The 17,701-nt window shown below is 39.7% G+C and overlaps 1 protein-coding gene across 1 annotated transcript in view; it reads right to left on the bottom strand.

Moving 5' to 3' along the window:
- The window catches only part of DISC1 (DISC1 scaffold protein), a 169,892-nt gene that overhangs the window by 16,055 nt on the left and 136,136 nt on the right, over positions 1 to 17,701 (bottom strand). Inside the window, exons 11-12 of the mRNA XM_088534839.1 lie at positions 7,930 to 8,173; positions 2,123 to 2,167 (exon numbers count right to left, since the gene is read on the bottom strand). Coding sequence (XP_088390965.1) covers positions 2,123 to 2,167; positions 7,930 to 8,173 — 289 coding nt within the window. The remainder of the gene's footprint in view (positions 1 to 2,122; positions 2,168 to 7,929; positions 8,174 to 17,701) is intronic.

The raw sequence follows: 17,701 nt of genomic DNA, 5'->3' as shown, positions 1-17,701 counted from the left end.
CTCAGACTTTCTAAAATCAGTGTGGTCTGTTGCACTGACTCATTTAATTAAATGGATAATTCCAGTTCCTGCTGTGGAAGATTGATGCTACTTATTGACTTACTTTATAGACAATAAAAATTCACAGGGCCAGGATTTGGAAAAGAAGCAAAAGCACCAAATTGTTTTCTAGTATCCATGTCCTGCTGTGTTCTGGAGTCAGCAAAACTGGGTACCACTTACAGGTGGGTTTGTAGCATAGTTCATTCCTCATTCTGGTCTTGAGCCACCCAGCTGGGGCAGTCTGGAATGACTAAAAGGGGGCCTTCCTGCAGGCCACAGGAAGACTGACTGGACTGGATTAAGGGACCAGAGCATCAAAGGAACATTTAAGCAAATCAGTGCCATGGTACAGGGTGCTGACAGCTTCCTGGAGCCTTTACAGAACTGTCAAAAAGTCAGCAGCAGTCTAGCTGCAGTAGTGTAGCAGAGCCTGGATTTCTAGCTAGTTTTCATCTCCCTTATTATAGTGTGTCTCCCCACTCTTTAAGCACTTGTTTTCTTAAAACTTCAGAAGGGGCAAGCTCACTTCCACAGACAGTGGCAATTCTAGGGATTAAGCTATAATGGCCCCGGGGTGGAAACAGGCTTCCCCACGGGTATCACACCCTGCTGTGCCTGGTTGCTCTTCTGAGCTTCAGCACATGCAGGAGCTCAGCACTCCCATGCTCTGGGTGCTTCCCTGTTAACCAAAGCAACAACTTCTTCAGCCAAGAGCTGAACAAGTCAATCTTACACATGAGTTTGCGGAAGCTTTCTCATATGTCTTGGTCCAGACCGTGCAAAATTTTGAGTTTCCAGCAGATTCTGCTGTCTTGGCTGCTATCTGCAGTCAGGGGCTTGACACTACCGACACGCTCTCGCTATTTTCTCTTCCTGGCAGTAGGGCTTTTTCCTGTCTTTATCATGTGGGACTACCTGCTCCTAGATCACGTCGTCCTTGGGCAGAAGCAACTGCACAGTTCTGCTTTAATTCACAACCAAGTCCACTGGCAAGAAAGGCCATTTGCATTTCGGGTGGCTGTTTTTTGCGAAGTTCACCTTCACTCTCGGGGCTTCCTGTTCTTATTTATGCTGAGCTCCTGCACAGCTAAGCGCTCCACTCCAGGCTTGCACTCGTGTCACAGTCTCCTTGGGTAGAAGGTCAACAGTCTGAGCTTGGTCTTGCCGTAGATTATCTTTCCTGGAGGGCTCCAGCTGCTCCACAGTCTCTGGATTCACTGGTGGGAACCCAAAGGAACACCTCATCCAAACAGCTATCCCAGATTGCAACACAGGGATTTTGTTGTTTTTAATTTGCTTGGCTGAGCACTTGTCACTTGTACTTAACAGGTTGCACATACGCTATTGTGGGAGGTGAACTGGAGGTTACTTACCCATGTAATTAATTTGCTTACTGGACATAATGTACTGATACTAAATTTTCCTAATAAGGCACACGGATGTAAGAACAGACCACAGTGAATCAGTACACCTCCATGGTTCAGCATAAATGTCCTTACCTAAGGACATCATCTAAACTCTCAGTTTGTACATAGGCAGGAAAAAATAGATTTCTCTCATCACCTTTTTTCACAGGGAATACATTTCAAACTATTCAGTTATCCTAGGCTTTGGTCAGATCTTATTTATGAAAATACTGAAAAAGGCAAACATTCACTAGTTTCATTCAGATGAAATTCCTATTAAAATATATTATTATGCTGGAGGCTTATATATTTCTCAAAATAAATAAATTCAATAGGACTCAGAAGTAGACATGGGCACAGGTTGGCAAACTATTACTGGGCCTACATTTCCCGAACATCACATCCTTTTATTGATATATGTCAAAAGCACTGGCAAAGGGTTTAAATATAAGTGCTCTGAACCAAAAGCAGTTTTGCCCTTATCTTTAATGGAATAAGAGTGGTCCCATAGTTGTGCCAGTGTATTGCTTTTCAAAATCCTGCATACTCAGTAATACTTTGCTCTCAATTTCTACTCAGGAGCAATACTACATGATCAAGTAACACTCATTCTCATTCAGCTCCAAAAAAGTTTGTATAGTATTGCCTCTTTATATTGCCTAGAAAACACTTACCTCAGATAAATGACCCTCTGCTCCAAATGAAATATCTTCCAAAACCTGTTAGAGAGATGTTATTAAGTATATGGCACATATATGCTGTATGAACATTAAGATTTCAATGGACCATATAAAATCACTATAGCATATTAAAAATATATAAGATGAACAATTAAATCATTTTGCTACACAATGAAACAACATTTCAATGGCCTTTAAAATGGAGCCGTAGCAGCCACACAATGTTAGAGCTATATTTGATTGCATTTTATTTTTGTCTTTTGTCCACAAGGAATAATCTCCGTCTCTCAAAAACTGAAAAATCTACTGTGTGTTGAGACAAACTTTTCTACAAAGCTCTTAATCATCTATATTACCTCCAACAGTCTACAGGTTCTTTCTGACACAAATTCTGTAAGTGATTGGGGAAGAACAACTGAAATATCCCACTGATGTTTTGTATGAGTAACATGATAACTACACTCAGATCCTCTCTCAAAACTTGCTTCAGCTCTACAGTTTACAAGAAATTATCTAACAATTCACTGACTGGCTGACGAGCCACCAAAGAAATTTGATGTTAGCATTAGTGGAAAATTATTAGTATTCATCGCACATATAACGATACAGACAATCTTTTAAAAATGTAGCTAGAGATATTGCCTTGATAGGTCAATATTTAGTGTCTTAAGTTTGTGTATATATAAAGTGTAAAATCAGTACTCTGTCCTAAGATCATTATTACTGAATAGCTCGGTAATCTACCTGGAAAGAGTAGTAGTAGTTCTTCACTCTTGGTTTGGTTTCTTTAACCTATAATATTCAAAGAACTAGTAAGGATTAAATTTACTGAGGTACTAAGATCTCTATCTAAAGAGCCAGCATGTTTACTAAGAGATGCAACTAAGAGGCTTCTTACCGCACACCAGTTAGGTGTGACTGTACAGCAATGATCTGACTGTTATATACAAGCCAGTTGCCTGTTGTCACAAGAACCCTTTGCCTCTTGCAATAAGAATACAGAAAGCAGCCCGTAACACTTCCGTAACACTTAATGCCGACATTTAAAATGAAGATTAAATGTAAAGTTTCAAAATTATTTTTGAAGCTCTACAAACACAACATTTAACTAAACCTCAAATGACAGCACAGTTTATTTAGCTTCCTAAAGGCTTTGTCCTTTACACGATGCACATTTGCCTGCTGGATCACAAGCTATTTCAATGCACGGTAATAAGTTAAAGGCTGCTGACAGAGGCGTTCTTGTTGCCTGCTGTCTCTAAATTCTGAAAAAAAGTTGTGTCATAGCCTGTGATGACTGCTTTTCAATGACTGACATCACATGAAAAATTGCTTATTGTTATTCTTTTTCATGACTGTCTCCTTCTAAATCACTTAGAACATTTAAGACCTTAAACATGATGACTCAAGTTAATGCTTTGCAGATATAGATCACCTTCCCACCACCAAAGTGCTTTACATCCCAAACATCTTCCCCAGCTGGTAAAACTGAAGGATGCAGAGGTTGGGAAAAAACCCAGCAGCCCTTATGCTAACTCCTTCTCTGTGCTTCAGCTACACTGAAGGAACAAGAAATAACCTACAAAGAATTCTCACGCGACATCTACCAGAAATGCTGACTTACAAAAGGTTACACTAAGAGAATTTTGTTTTTTACCTGGTAACTTTAATCACCTCAATTTTCTTGAAATCTAGTAGGTGTTTCTTTCCTTCATAGGGATTAAGAGGGAACACTGCACAGCATGCCAGATAGCAGAGGAAGGAGAAAAAAGGATAGGTCAGGAACTCAAGCTGCAGGTGCACACAGACACATGTTCATAGATATACTTGGTGTTAGGGAGGTCCCAGCACACGCACATCTCCACGTTTATTAGTCATCATTGCTGCTTCCAGTGTTATAAAAAGCTTTTGCTTACACATATACTACCAATAAGCAAAAAATAAAGCAAGATCCCACAAGAAGAAGTGGAACAAGCAGGCGTTAATGTCTGAAGAGAAACGAAATGTTACCGTATGTTTTAGTAGTCACCCAGATACATATCTAACTGTAATAACTGTTAATAACTTCCATCTCTCACATGTAGCCTGGGCAAAGTCGCCTGGAGTCAATTTACAAGCACAGAGCATTTCTGGGACAGAAACTAGAACCTATCTTGAATTCCTCAGAGACATGGGAGAAAATCAAGCCTGTCTTGCTAGCAAAAGACAAACTGCAACTGCACTCACGGGGCACCTTGATTTTAACAAGATCCCCATCACCTAGAAAGTAGCAGCACGTACGAAAATGACAAAATGTCTTACCTACATTAACCCACAAGCAGACTTTGATGGTATTAAGGCTAAAAACACTGTCTATAATAATATATAATAGACAGTAATAGAGTCTATAACAGTGCTCCAGGATTTTCTTAGATACTGTAATTCTAATAAGCTATATATGTAGTTGAGAAGGGTATGGTTTAATTTTTAAATAACTCCAATTGTTTCAGGATGAATTTTGTTGGTCTCATTTTATTTAGTTTTGACCAAAAATTAGCAATGGCGATTCAACAAGATGAGCTGCCAAATATGTGATGGTCTTCCTACTTACACATTTTACAACGGAACCTGATTTATGGGATTATTCTGGGATGCCACTTCACAGCATAAACAAGCTGCAGAACAACGAAAAAATCTGTATTGTCTTAGGAACTGCAGTTATGAAGACTATAAAGTAACTGCTGACAGTTAATAAACCTGTGCTCACATATGACAGGAAAATATCTGAACTTTCAAAGAATTTATACCTGACATATTTCATGTCTGAGAGTACATTTTATAATCCAGTAAAGATATTTAATTAAAAAGAAAATCTTGGCCCTTCTACAAAGTAGTATGTGAGGATCTAAGGATTCTTTACGTTATTCTGCTTTCTTTTATTCTTCTGCTGTCTCTTAACTAGTTTGTTTTCTAATGAAATCAAGATGGTAAAAGATAATTATATGCATGGGAAACAGTATTAACAATATACATCAACAAAACTACTCTCCTGTCCACAATAATACTTTGCCAGATATAGCAAGATAAATAACTGGAACACTTTATTTCACTATAGAGTAAGTTAACTACCTGGCAATGAAAAGCACCTTGAAATGAAAGACATATGTGCACATACGCAATTATGACCTTCTGCTATGCTGTTTGAAGCTAGTAATTCAATATTCTCTAGTTACAGTGTGTGACACTTTTTTCTTCTGCTGCAATGACTAACAGTTCTCTCTTGAAATTCATTTATCTAGAACACAGGTAACAGAGTTGAAGGGTACGGCTACTCCAGAGACATGGTAAACATCAAGATATTCTTCTCATAGGGACACTATAAACCAAGAATTTTCTCAAATGCGAGTACTTCCATTTGCTATGTCTGCTTCCTGATAAATGGCTATGAAATAGTTCAATACTAATGCACATCAGTAAGTTATTTCATGAAAGTCACACAAATAGCTAAGTTAGGAGCTAAAAAACACACTATTGCATTTTTTTTTTGCTTCTCACAAACATAAAGCTGCTTATAAATAAATAAATAAAACACAATACCATATAATAAATCTTTTAAATGCTGCAAATGATGCCTTTCAAACAAATCCATTTACAAATCAAGACATTTTCTTCCTTGTACTACCTTCTCTTCAGAACAAAACAACAACAGAAAGTTATCGTGATTTGCAAGTCTGGAAAACGTGTCGGGTGGTTCATTTATTTATCTTTAATATTTGGTCTTGTGATGAACAAGGGGAAGATGCTAGGGAGTGCTGCGCTATAGTTCTCCCTTAGCAGGTCACTCTGGCTGCCAGGCCTACTGGGATCTACCACTACTGTGACCTAAAGGTGCAATTTTCTGGGTGAAATTTCTACATCCTGCAACATGACAAAAAAAAAATCCCCAAGCCTGCAAGTACCAAAGCAAGCTGACCAACTCTACATCCAGACTGAGCATACAGTCTCTCTGTATATTTTAAGGTGGCAATGGGTTGCAGTTGTCACTGATGTGCAACAGCCTCAGTAGTCAAAGCTGCAGGCATCACTGAACAACTCAGTTGGCAGAGAAAGATTAGTTTAGTAAGCTGTGATAAAATACAGCTGTGTTATTTCAGCGCATTCTAAAATTTGGAAAATTGAATGAACATTCTTACTTTAAAAAAAATGCTGCATTTTTTTTTGTCAGTCCTAGGAGTAATGTGAGAATAGATATGAGAATACCTCCACGGGTCTTGAACTGACTGGCATTTTCATGTTCGTATTTACACATCAGCTTCTGGATGGATTTTGGCATGTTCTCAGAATCATTTTCATCCAGTATACATAGGCCAGCTGCTACGCAAAGCCATTTGTATTGCAAAGCCTGAATGAAGAGCTGAAGTTAATCGGGTATTCACCCTAAGTTCTGCTTATAGTTGATAGACAAATGATAAAAACAGTTGATAGGAAATGATCAAAAAGGGAAGTTCAAAAGGAGGAGCTCATAAAGGGTGTTGCAAGCGCTGCAAATAAGCCAGCTCACATCAGTTACCTAAGTGTCATTCTAGGATAACAATGCCGATTTCCACAGAATTCATCCAGATTTGCCGTGATGAAATGGGTCATCTATCGGCCAAACCTCCCAGTGCTACAGAGACAGTCATGTAACTCCAAGCTCTCCAGAGCTTCTCAGCTGCACTTTATAGACAGAGAGCTCAGCTTTCCATAAGCAACAAAATTTTTCGTATTCCTTCAGTGGACTCACCAAGAACATCAGGAAGAGACAGAAATAAATAAATAAACAGATAAAAAGAAAGAAAGAAAGAAAGAAAAAAGCAAAGCCACAGCTGACCATTATCAATAAAAATGTCCTCTACATGAGTCAGTCTGTAAACTGTCTTTTCCCAAGAAAAGGTTACAAATACTACTGAAGTCCAATTTAAAAACATAATTTAACTAATAAGAAGGAATTTTACAATAAGGCCAGGCCACAGTCTGTCTTCTACCAAGTCTCAGTCATTGCACAAATGCAAAACTAGGTATCAGTTTCCAATGTAGTGAACAGTTCAATGGCTGTTAACACATTGTGCCATTAAGTCCACTTTTAATTTTTGTCAACCAACTTTCAAGGTAATCCAACTGACAACTGTTGAAGGGCATTTTTGTCACAGTGGTATAGTTTTTCAATAGCTTGTTTATCTTGACAGTGCAGTTAAAAGACTACTAGGTGTTTGTAAATATTTAAGCAAGGAAAGCATTCCAGAGCAAAACACAAAAACTTAAAAGAAGTATGTCAAACCCTTTAAGCCTCATGACTCTTTCCTCCTTTTAATATTTGATGCATGCTGGGAGGCTGCCAGCATCTGAGCAAGGAAGCCTTTGACCATTTCACTAGGGTAGGAAAACTTACTGTTTCCTCCCTTCAGCTAATATAGATTCAAGCTAGCAAGTCAGCTGAACTAACTCAGAATGAAACTGTTGACAGTGAGAGGAGGACCATCTGATAGTTTGCGTTAAATACCTAAATAATCTTAAGAGACCATTTTTGCCTTTAAAAGCAGATGTACTTTTTATATTTATTGCCTGAATAATTTCCATGTATTAAAAAGACTGGAGAAAGGAAAAAGGGTTGAAAATATTTCTGAGAAGCTAATAAGCTATTTTATTCATGTCCCATAGTGACAGCCAGATGTTAAGTTTATCCTTAACCTGCTCTGTTGACCCATCACCCAGGTTTAATGCCTCCTCTGCTAACAGAGAACAGCAGCATCACTTGCAACCCAGCTGCAGAGTATTTTAAATACCTCTTTTCGTTCACTGTGCTTGGGGCATGAAGCAGGGCCCCACTCCGTGCTCTTTGGAAAATGACTTTCTTTTCTTCTTTGAGACTCAGGAGGGCCATCACCAATTACCTCCATCTCATCCATTTGATTCTCCTCTTCCTCACAAACACAGCAACCAGCTTCCTTCAGTTGAAACCCTTGGATCAACAGCTGACAGGCCTCCAAATCAGCTTCCCACACTCTCTGGAGCAGCTGGCTCCCACAGCTGAAATAAAAGCCAAAAGAAAAGAAAGCAGCAGTTCAAGGAGAATAGTTGCTATTTCAAGTAACTTTTTTGAGTGATTGCTTGTGATTAGCTAGGAAAATGAAAACAACAAAAATACATGAGCAGCTCAAATATTTTCACAAAGATAATATGAGCTATTTCAAACTGACGACTAGCAAAATGATGTCACTATTACAAAGAGGGTGTCATTAGGAAAATCCTTTTTGGTAAGATGCTGTTTGCAACTGTACCCCCATACACTGACTACATATGATCTTCTCCCTCTTTGGCTGAAGTCAAGGAGTTTTGCAAGCAAAACTGGAACTTTCCTCTTCCTATCACATATATTTGTCTGTCACCTCAAAGCAGCTTTCCTGAATTTCTTGTACAAGACAGTGTATCAGCAAACAAATTGCTGCATTAAATCACTACTAGTTTGCAAAAATATATATAGTACAACTTCTAGATTGCTTGCTGGACTGAAATGTCTGTTCTTCAATGCTATTGAATGTTATGAATGCTATTAAACTAGCAGTCTTCTTCCTTTCCTTTAGTCTTTTACTGTTTATATTTATTCTGAATATTCTTCTTATCTCTGTGAAGTGTTCTGTTCTTCCCACCTGGTTATCTCACTGAGGAAAGCCCAGAAGATTTAGGAAATTCAAAACACAAACTGCTTAGCACTTTTAAACTACTGATCCTCTGTCAGAGATGTCCAAGTGTGTAAAAAATATTAGTCCTGAAAACCATCCACATATATATTTTCAGCTGAATTCTAGCCAACAGACAGTTTTTCAGAACAAGACTTTGAATACTAACATCATACAGCTTTTAAGGGATACAGTCACATCTCCATTTAATGCACATTGTCTCTAAGGAACCAAAAGGTTAAGTTCCCTGCTAAGATACAACAGGTCAGGGGCAGAGCCTGGAGTAACACTCAGAAGTGTTGATTCCCATGGCAATACCAACTTCTAGACAGATTTTTAATACTAATATTTAGTAACTGCAGTATTTTTCCCTCTTTTCATACTTGCTACATAATAGTAGGCAATTATAAGTGACTAAAAGAAGGAAAGTAACTATTTGATTTTAACTTTCTTGACTAAATTAAATACTATCCTATCTTTATTCTGAACACAGGATAAGGGAGATGCATTGGTCACAATAAATCATTAATCTAATAAAGGTACCTTTTTACTCTATGACACAGGATGCGAAGCTATAAAATTCACATAGCAATATTTTGAGATTGAGAGCAAAATTGAGCTCCAGAAGCTGGGCTACTTGATCCGAGTCAGCACCACTGCTTATTGTAATACAGCACAGCATGAGGTCCACAAATTGGACTTCCCCAAAGAATTCAGAGTATCACTAATTAGAAAGGGGAAAAAAACTTCACTTGATTAAAATTCTATGTTCCAGCTAGGCAGCACTTATCAAGCCATAAAAATTAAAAAACCCCCACTGTTTCTGTACTTGTCAGTCACAGCATCATGGTTATACAGCGAAAACACTTCCCTGCAGATATATAATATGCCCATTCACTTGCCTTTTGCAGAAGTTTGCTCCGAGAGCATGCTATAGACCTAACAGATAATTCCTAGTGGATAACCTGTTTTGGCTGCTCAGTTTAATGAAGAGCTCTATTGACAAAACTAGGACAGAATGATATATGTAGTATTTGCAGTGCAGAAGATGAATAGCATATATAAAAGCATACAGTAGTGCTGCCTGGGCTGCATTTATTTAGCCATTACTCAACTCTTTGGTCAACATGCTTTTGACTCTGTGCATGTTTTACAACCATTTTAGTAATCAGCAATAAAAGAAGGTGCCTCTGAAAGCTCTCTTTAATTTTAAGTGCATCTTCCTTTTATCACTCTACCAGTAAAACTCTAACACATCTTGAGCTAAGATACTAAGTATGCATGTTAACATACACTGTGCTACTGAACCTCTCGAGTGAAATCAGTAAATGTACATATATCTGGATATTCTGGGCCTACCCAAGCCCAAGTACTCTGTGGATTTTGGCTTCTGTTTTAAAATTCCTGAGTGCACAGAAACATTGTTGAAATACACTTTTAAAATGAAAATAATTCTAAGGCTAAAAATAACTGACACAGAAACACATACAACTGACATACACAACACAATATATAACTAAGTATTAAATTATAGAATTATAGAATTATAGAATGCTTAAGGTTGGAAGGGACCTCTAGAGATCATCTAGTCCAATCCCCCTGCACATGCAGGGTCACCTAGAGCACGTGGCACAGGGCTGCGTCCAAGCGGGTTTGGTTCCAGAGAAGGAGACTCCACAACCTCTCTGGGCAGCCTGTACCAGTGCTCTGTCACCCTCATTGTTAAGAAATTTTTCCTTAAGTTCATGTGGAAGTTTTGGTGCTTCAGTTTGTGGCCATTACCTCTAGTTCTATCAGCGGCCACCAGTGAAAAGAGGGCAGCACCATCCTCCTCACTGCCTCCCTTGAGGTACTTATAGACACTGATCAGGTCCCCTCTCAGGCTGCTCTTCTCCAGGCTGAACAGGCCCAGCTCCCTCAGCCTCTCCTCATAGGGCAGATGTTCCAGGCCCCTGATCATCCTTGTAGCCCTGTGCTGGACTCTCTCCAGCAGCTCCACATCCCTCTTGTACTGTGTGGCCCAGAACTGGACACAGTGCTCCAGATGTGGCCTCACCAGGGCTGAGTAGAGGGGCAGGATCACCTCCCTCGACCTGCTGGAGACGCTCTTCTTAACGCACCCTAGGATCCCATTGGCCTTCTTGGCCACGAGGGCACACTGCTGCCTCATGGTCAACTTGTTGTCCACCATGACACCCAGGTCTCTCTCTGCAGAGCTGCTCTCCAGAAGGTCAGTCCCCAGCCTGTACTGGTGTCTGGGGTTATTCCTCCCCAGGTGCAGGACCTTGCACTTGGCCTTGTTGAATTGCATGAGGTTTTTCACCACCCAGTTGTCCAGCCTGTCCAGGTCCCTCTGGATGGCAGCGCAGCCCTCTCGGGTATCGACTACTCCTCCCAGTTTCGTGTCATCAGCAAACTTGCTGAGGGAGCACTCTGTACCTTCATCCAGGTCATTGATGAATAAATTGAACAGGACTGGACCAAGGACTGACCCCTGGCGGACCCCGCTAGCTACAGGCCTCAACTAGACTCTGCACCGCTGATCACCACTCTCTGGGCCCTGCCATCCAGCCAGTTCCTAATCCACCTCACTGTCCACTCATCTATCCCACACTTCCAGAGCTTGCCCAGGAGGATGTTGTGAGGGACGGTGTCAAAAGCCTTGGTGAAGTCGAGATAGACGACATCCACCGCTCTCCCCTCATCTATCCAGCTGGTCATTCCATCATAGAAGGCTATCAGGTTAGCCAAGCAAGATTTCCCCTTGGTGAATCCATGCTGACTGCTCTTGGGCACCTTCTTGTCCTACATGTGCCTGGAGACAAAGGCCAGTATGAGCCGTTCCATCACTTTTCCGGGGACGGAGGTGAGGCTGACTGGCCTGTAGTTGCCTGGATCCTCCTTCTTGCCTTTTTTGAAGACTGGTGTGACATTGGCCTTCTTCCAGTCTTCCGGCACCTCCCCCATTCTCCAGGATCTTTCAAGGATGATGGAGAGCAGCTTAGCTATGACATCTGCCAGTTCATGCAGCACTCTGGGGTGCATCCCATCAGGGCCCATGGATTTGTGGGTATTGAGTTTCCTTAGGTGCTCTCTGACCCAATCTTCCTCTACGAGGGCAAGTCTTCCTCTCTCCAGGCTTCTTCTCTTGTCCCTAGCGCCTGGGGCTCTAAAGGGCTGCCCTTGGTAAACACCGAAGCAAAGAAGGCATTCAGCAACTCTGCTTTTTCTGTGTTATTCATAACCAGGGTGATGCCCACCCTGTTCACCAGCGGACCCACATTTTCCCTGATCTTCCTTTTGCTGTTAATATATTTGAAGAAGTTTTTCTTGTTATTTTTAACATCCCTTGCGAGATTGCGTTCCAAACGTACCTTAGCTTTCCTTGTCACATCTCTGCATTTCCTGACTACGTTCCTGTATTTCTCCCAGGGGACCTGTCCTTTTTTCCACATTCTGTATACCACCTTCTGCTTGAGCATTGCCACAAGCTCCTTGCTCATCCACGCAGGTCTCCTGCCCCCTCTGCCTGACTTCTTACACACAGGGATGCACTGTTGCTGGGAGTGGAGGAAGGGCCGCTTGAAAACTAACCAGCTCTCTTGGGCCCCCCTTCCTTCTAGAGCACTAGCCCATGGGATTCTACCGAGGAGGTCTCTGAAGAGGCTAAAGTTGGCCCTCCTGAAGTCCATCGTCGCAAGGCTACTTACAGCCCTGCCTCCTCCTCGTTGGATCCTGAACTTCACCAACTCATGGTCACTGTAGCCGAGGCTGCCCCCCACCTTCACATCTCCTATAAGTCCCTCTCTATTTGTTAGCACGAGGTCCAGTAGCCCACCTCTCCTTTTATGTTGTCCCCAATATGCTAAATCCTTACATTTTACATAAAATCAAGCTGATACCAATTACAGAGTTTGATTTATATGTGCTCCATCTACACTACAAGTGCATTTGCAGTCTCTGTGAGGCCACAAGTAGTATATGGATGCCTATGTTCAGTATGGTGATTTTTTTTCCAAGTTTGAACATTTTCAAAATGATGAGTCAAGACTGTTTCAGATTTTATATTATTTCTACATTTATAACTATTTTACGATCCATCAATCTCTAGATGTTATGTGCTTCTCTCCACGCATTGCTAACAAAATGGTTTATGTGGTTATAGATCTCTATGCATTACTAAAAAATGGTATATGTGGTGAGCTCAACAAAGGTGCCAGGAGCAATCCATTGCTACCTACACCATATCACAAACCATTAACTGTTTGCTTAGACACGACAGCCATAGGGCACACCAAACATACCCTAATCACCTTATGATGCTTAACACCAGACTGCACAGGAGTCCAAAGAGCTAAGTTTTGTACAAAAGCCAGCTAAAGAAAACAGGATGATCCTTTTCTCAAAAAGTTTTAAAAGTTCTTTTAAAAGAGGCTTAAATGAAGATTTTAGAGCTTAAAAGAATCAATGAAAGATAGATACAGACAAGAAGGTTTTTTTTTTTTAAAAAAAAAAAACACTGGCATAGCAGTGAGCAGAGCATATTAGTTACAGTGCAACATTTTAACTAGTTACATCAGTAATTAACCATTAACCAGTCTAACAATTGTCAAGTTCACAGAGGTATAACGATAAATGAGAATCTTATAGATTTGCAAGAGGCCAACAAAATGGCTATGGCTGGCTAGAAGCTCCATTCCTCCACAAAGAAATGCCATGGGAATACCAAAAAAAAATGCTAGTATGTAAATGTAACAAGCAAGTGATGAACATTAGGGTGGTGCTGCATCTGGAGGGAAATCCGGTTTTTGATATATATAAAACTGAAGAAGTAGAAGGTTGTGCACAGCTTTGACACTGAAAACTGATAGTTACTGTTTTGTGTGACAGAACAGATAAATCAATGGAGAGATGGAAAAATAAACGGGAAATGGTCAACAACACAAAATTTAAAATAGGGAGAGAGAAAGAATGTTCACTCAAATAGCAACAGCACTTGGATAAGGGCAGGGCAAGATTGCTTTTGTCAAGTCAAGGCCAGGCTGCTGAAGTAACTGAGATGCAAGACTGTTAGAAACTGAGTAATTTTTTAGCCAGATGGATAGATAGGGCAGGCTTATTTCAAGGAGGCTACACGGAAAGAATCTACAGAAATCTACACCGAAAGAGCAGGTCCAGCTTGACTTGAAGAATGGGTGAGACATCCAGAGCAGCAAAACAAGGAAGCAGCAAGGAAAATCGTGGATTAGGTCAACTTGATGATGATTGCAGAGCTGTAAGGGAAAGAGAATTGCTTGTAGACAAGAGGAGATGAAGTGAAATGGAGAAGTATAACTCTGAGTCCTCTTCATGAAGTGCCAGTTGAAACTGTATTTGCAGATGCTTTCACCAAGGCTCAAGTAGGCACAGGCAGCCAAGAATAGCTTTCCAGGGAAGTGCACAGGGCACCAGAGGTTACAGGAAACTAGAGGATATCTTCAATTTACATGTAATCTTGGGTCAAATTCATGTGGAAAGCCATACCCAACAGGCAGCCTCTCTGTCCTCCTTGCAGTCTAAAGGACGTTGCTCCTCAGGCTTTTCACAAGTTTCCCAGAGAGATCAATGGGGGCTCTTTATGCGGCTCTCAGCAGAATATTATTCTAAAGCTATTTATAGTGCGAACTGGAACTCTGAGAACACAACTTTCCTATTGTAGGCTCTGCAGATGTACAAAAGGCACATTCTGTTCCTGAACACTACACCCTAAACGAAAACATGCCTGTGTAAAAACAGCCAAAAGATTTTATATTAAACCTTACCAAATTCTTCCCCCCTCAAAGCCTCCTCCAAAGCAACCAGAAGCAACACAAGGAGATGTCACTACTTGTAAATCTCATCATCTCTCATTCTTAGGAATGTGCTTTGGTGAGTGAACTGTTAAAAGTGGTTTATTAACACCCTGAGGTCAACACACTGTGTGTTTGTAGAAGATATTGCTTATTTAAGGTCATCAAAAGGAAATCCCTTTAAGGAACCATATCGTGAAAGCCAAGAGAGCAAGGCTGAAGCTAAAAGGCTACCCAGAATATAGAGACTATACTATATAGGTGCCTACCAGGAATCTGCAGAAGCAAAAACTAACTTACGAGGGAATGTTTAACCATCACTGAAAAGAAACATCCTAGATGACACTACCCTGTAATAAGTGATACACACTAAAGATATGGAAAAACATGTACCTTTATCCAGTACTTGGCACACTTGTGCTCACGCATTGCATTCACTGACATTAATGGCAATTTTCTCTAAAAAGAAAGCAACTCAAACACCACAAAAATGGCCTTGCTGGAACAACAGGAATTTTCATTACAACAATTTGAACAATCAGGAAGTTGCAAATTTTCCTGAAACTGGCAACGAGAATAAAAAAACCCTTTGATTCTCTATTTCCCATCCTTTGTTGATAGAGTACAAGCTTTGTTGATACTAAGTACAAGCTAAGGAAAGTTTATCTGCAATTTAGTCACTCACTTCTCTTTATAATTTGTATTGCAGGGAACAGACTGACTCTTCTTGCTCTATGTTATTTCTTTGTTTACCTCTTAAGGTAACAGCTATGCAAGCAAAGAGGCAACTGAAGAAAAGAATGTATGAAGCAATAATACTAAACTGAAAAAGGATGAGAGGAAGGAAAATAATCATATTTCACTGCTTCTAGAAACCAACACCTCTGACTTGGTTTATCATATTAATTCAGAGTCACGTATTAATAGCTCTGCTTATATGTAACAACTATTTACAAGTTCAGGAATCTCTTCCTTTTGCAGCTCCCCAGATTTCAGAAGAGTTTGAGTGGAGAACCTCAAACAGCAGCAGACACCTAAGCCTTGCACACTGCAGGAAGAGAGGAATATAAACTTTTAAAGATACAGCTCTGCTATATATGTTTCCCATTGGCCAGTTTAGTATCCCTCTAAGATTGAATAGCATTTTTAATCCTGTAGCTAGCCAAGGCCTAGTATAAAACCTCTTACATAACGGAGCTGAAGGGTAACCACATAACTGCTTTGGAAGGAACAATGCCACCCTGGACCTCACCTCCTACTCAAATGATGCACAAACTCTTTCAGCCTGCTGCTGTCTGCTTCCTGGACCTTGATCCTTTCAAATGCGTTCTTGTCCCTGTCTGAACATTCACTCCATGGAGAGCACTGCTTTCTGCAGGGCTGCCTGGCAGAGACAATCTCCACCTCTCTCCAATATGTATCTTCCACGTGAAACTTTTTCTTCCCTGCCTCTATTTTCTCCTTCCCTTTGCTTTTATTTAATATTTAACATGAGCATTTTGTGGCAGCTGTATAAATATATACATGCTCTGAGATAAAGATTCCATGAAAGTATGTGCACAAAATAAATGTATACTGTATTATAGAACTAATTTCCTGATAACATCTAAATTACATAACTTTCATTTATATCTACGATGTTCTATTTGTAAACAATTTTAATTGAAATCTTTAATCTTCTTGCAAAGAGCTTTACAATATCAATGCATGTGAAGATGTAGACATACAAAGAAAACAATCCTTTTTAACTTTAATAAATGCTTTCCTTTTAACATATTAGTAGTGATAGAAAAAGCAAAAAGAATATACCATGTCTATTATATATTTCAAAATTAAGGACAGAATTTTTAAATGGACAAATTGCCAAAGCAGGGCAAAAAAATACAGTGAAATGTGGATGCTGGGCAGTTTCCCCACTTTGTATTTGTAACTGTTTTACTTCTACCAGCAGCTGAGATGCAGACTGTTGAAAATGCAAGTTTTAGTGTCCAAGGCAAAATGCACTGTGTGTTAAGAGAATCACTCCACAGGATGAACTGCAAGTTGGACCACTGCTTCTGATCTTCCAGAATTCTACTTTTCTCTTCAGTTCTCTAGATTTTGACTCATGAGCACTACCGTTTACACATTTTACAGCAATAATGCATTATATTTTGCAGCAACAATTGTATGAAGAGACCCTCTCACATAAAGTCTACTCTCCCCACAAAAGAAAAAAGAAATGCATTGTGTCAAAATATTTCTCCCATGAAAAGTAGTTGTATTTCCACATTGATATTTTAAATAAGTCTTTGGCATTTTGCACATATATATATGAGATAACATTTTATTCTGTGAAATACATACTTAATAAAATAAGGATAAACACATTCTGTGATGATGGATAGGCCATTCTAAGATGCCAAAGGAATTCTCTCAGATCTTACATAAACTAAACACTTGAACTGACTTCATAAAACACTTCATTCCTTCCCATTAAGACATCCAGAATTTTGCATAAAAGAGGCTAGCAAAAGAGTAATATTAATTTTAAAATATTTGGCCCTCACATTGATCTCAATAAACAGAGAAACATGAATGTCCAACAATATTTTCTGTCAATTTTTTTTTGAATAAGCATCTCAACAACAGTGATTATCCATACATTCTTGTATCCCAGATAAATACCGCCTAGCGCACCCATGATATTGAGGGGTTAGAATTTAAACTGAAACTTAAAAATAAGCTGGGAAGAATCATCTTAAGGGCAGAACTAAGGCCTTAGAATTTATGTGCAGTGCACATATTTTACAAAAGTTCTTCCTTCACTGAATGGCCTGTTAAAATGATGAGGGAAAGCAATTTTTCTAGTGCTTAAAACAAATAATGGATATTTGATTAGGGTTATTAAAAACACGATACCATGCAATGCTGAACAATATTTTTGTCGCTTTCTCTTCAATCTGCCAGCCATTTCTTTTATGTGGCACAAAACTTTAATCATGGCCTGTCATTTTGCTATCAATATTCTATGTCACTGTGCTATATTTAAATTATCTCCACTAGAAATA

The sequence above is a fragment of the Tinamus guttatus genome, unplaced genomic scaffold (genome assembly GCF_059628265.1).
Source record: "Tinamus guttatus ecotype Peru unplaced genomic scaffold, ASM5962826v1 Tinamus_guttatus_pri_ptg000601l, whole genome shotgun sequence".
NCBI classification, from domain to species: Eukaryota; Metazoa; Chordata; class Aves; order Tinamiformes; family Tinamidae; genus Tinamus; species Tinamus guttatus.
Note: the sequence above shows the minus strand (reverse complement) of the source record. Positions and strands in the feature narration are given on the sequence as shown.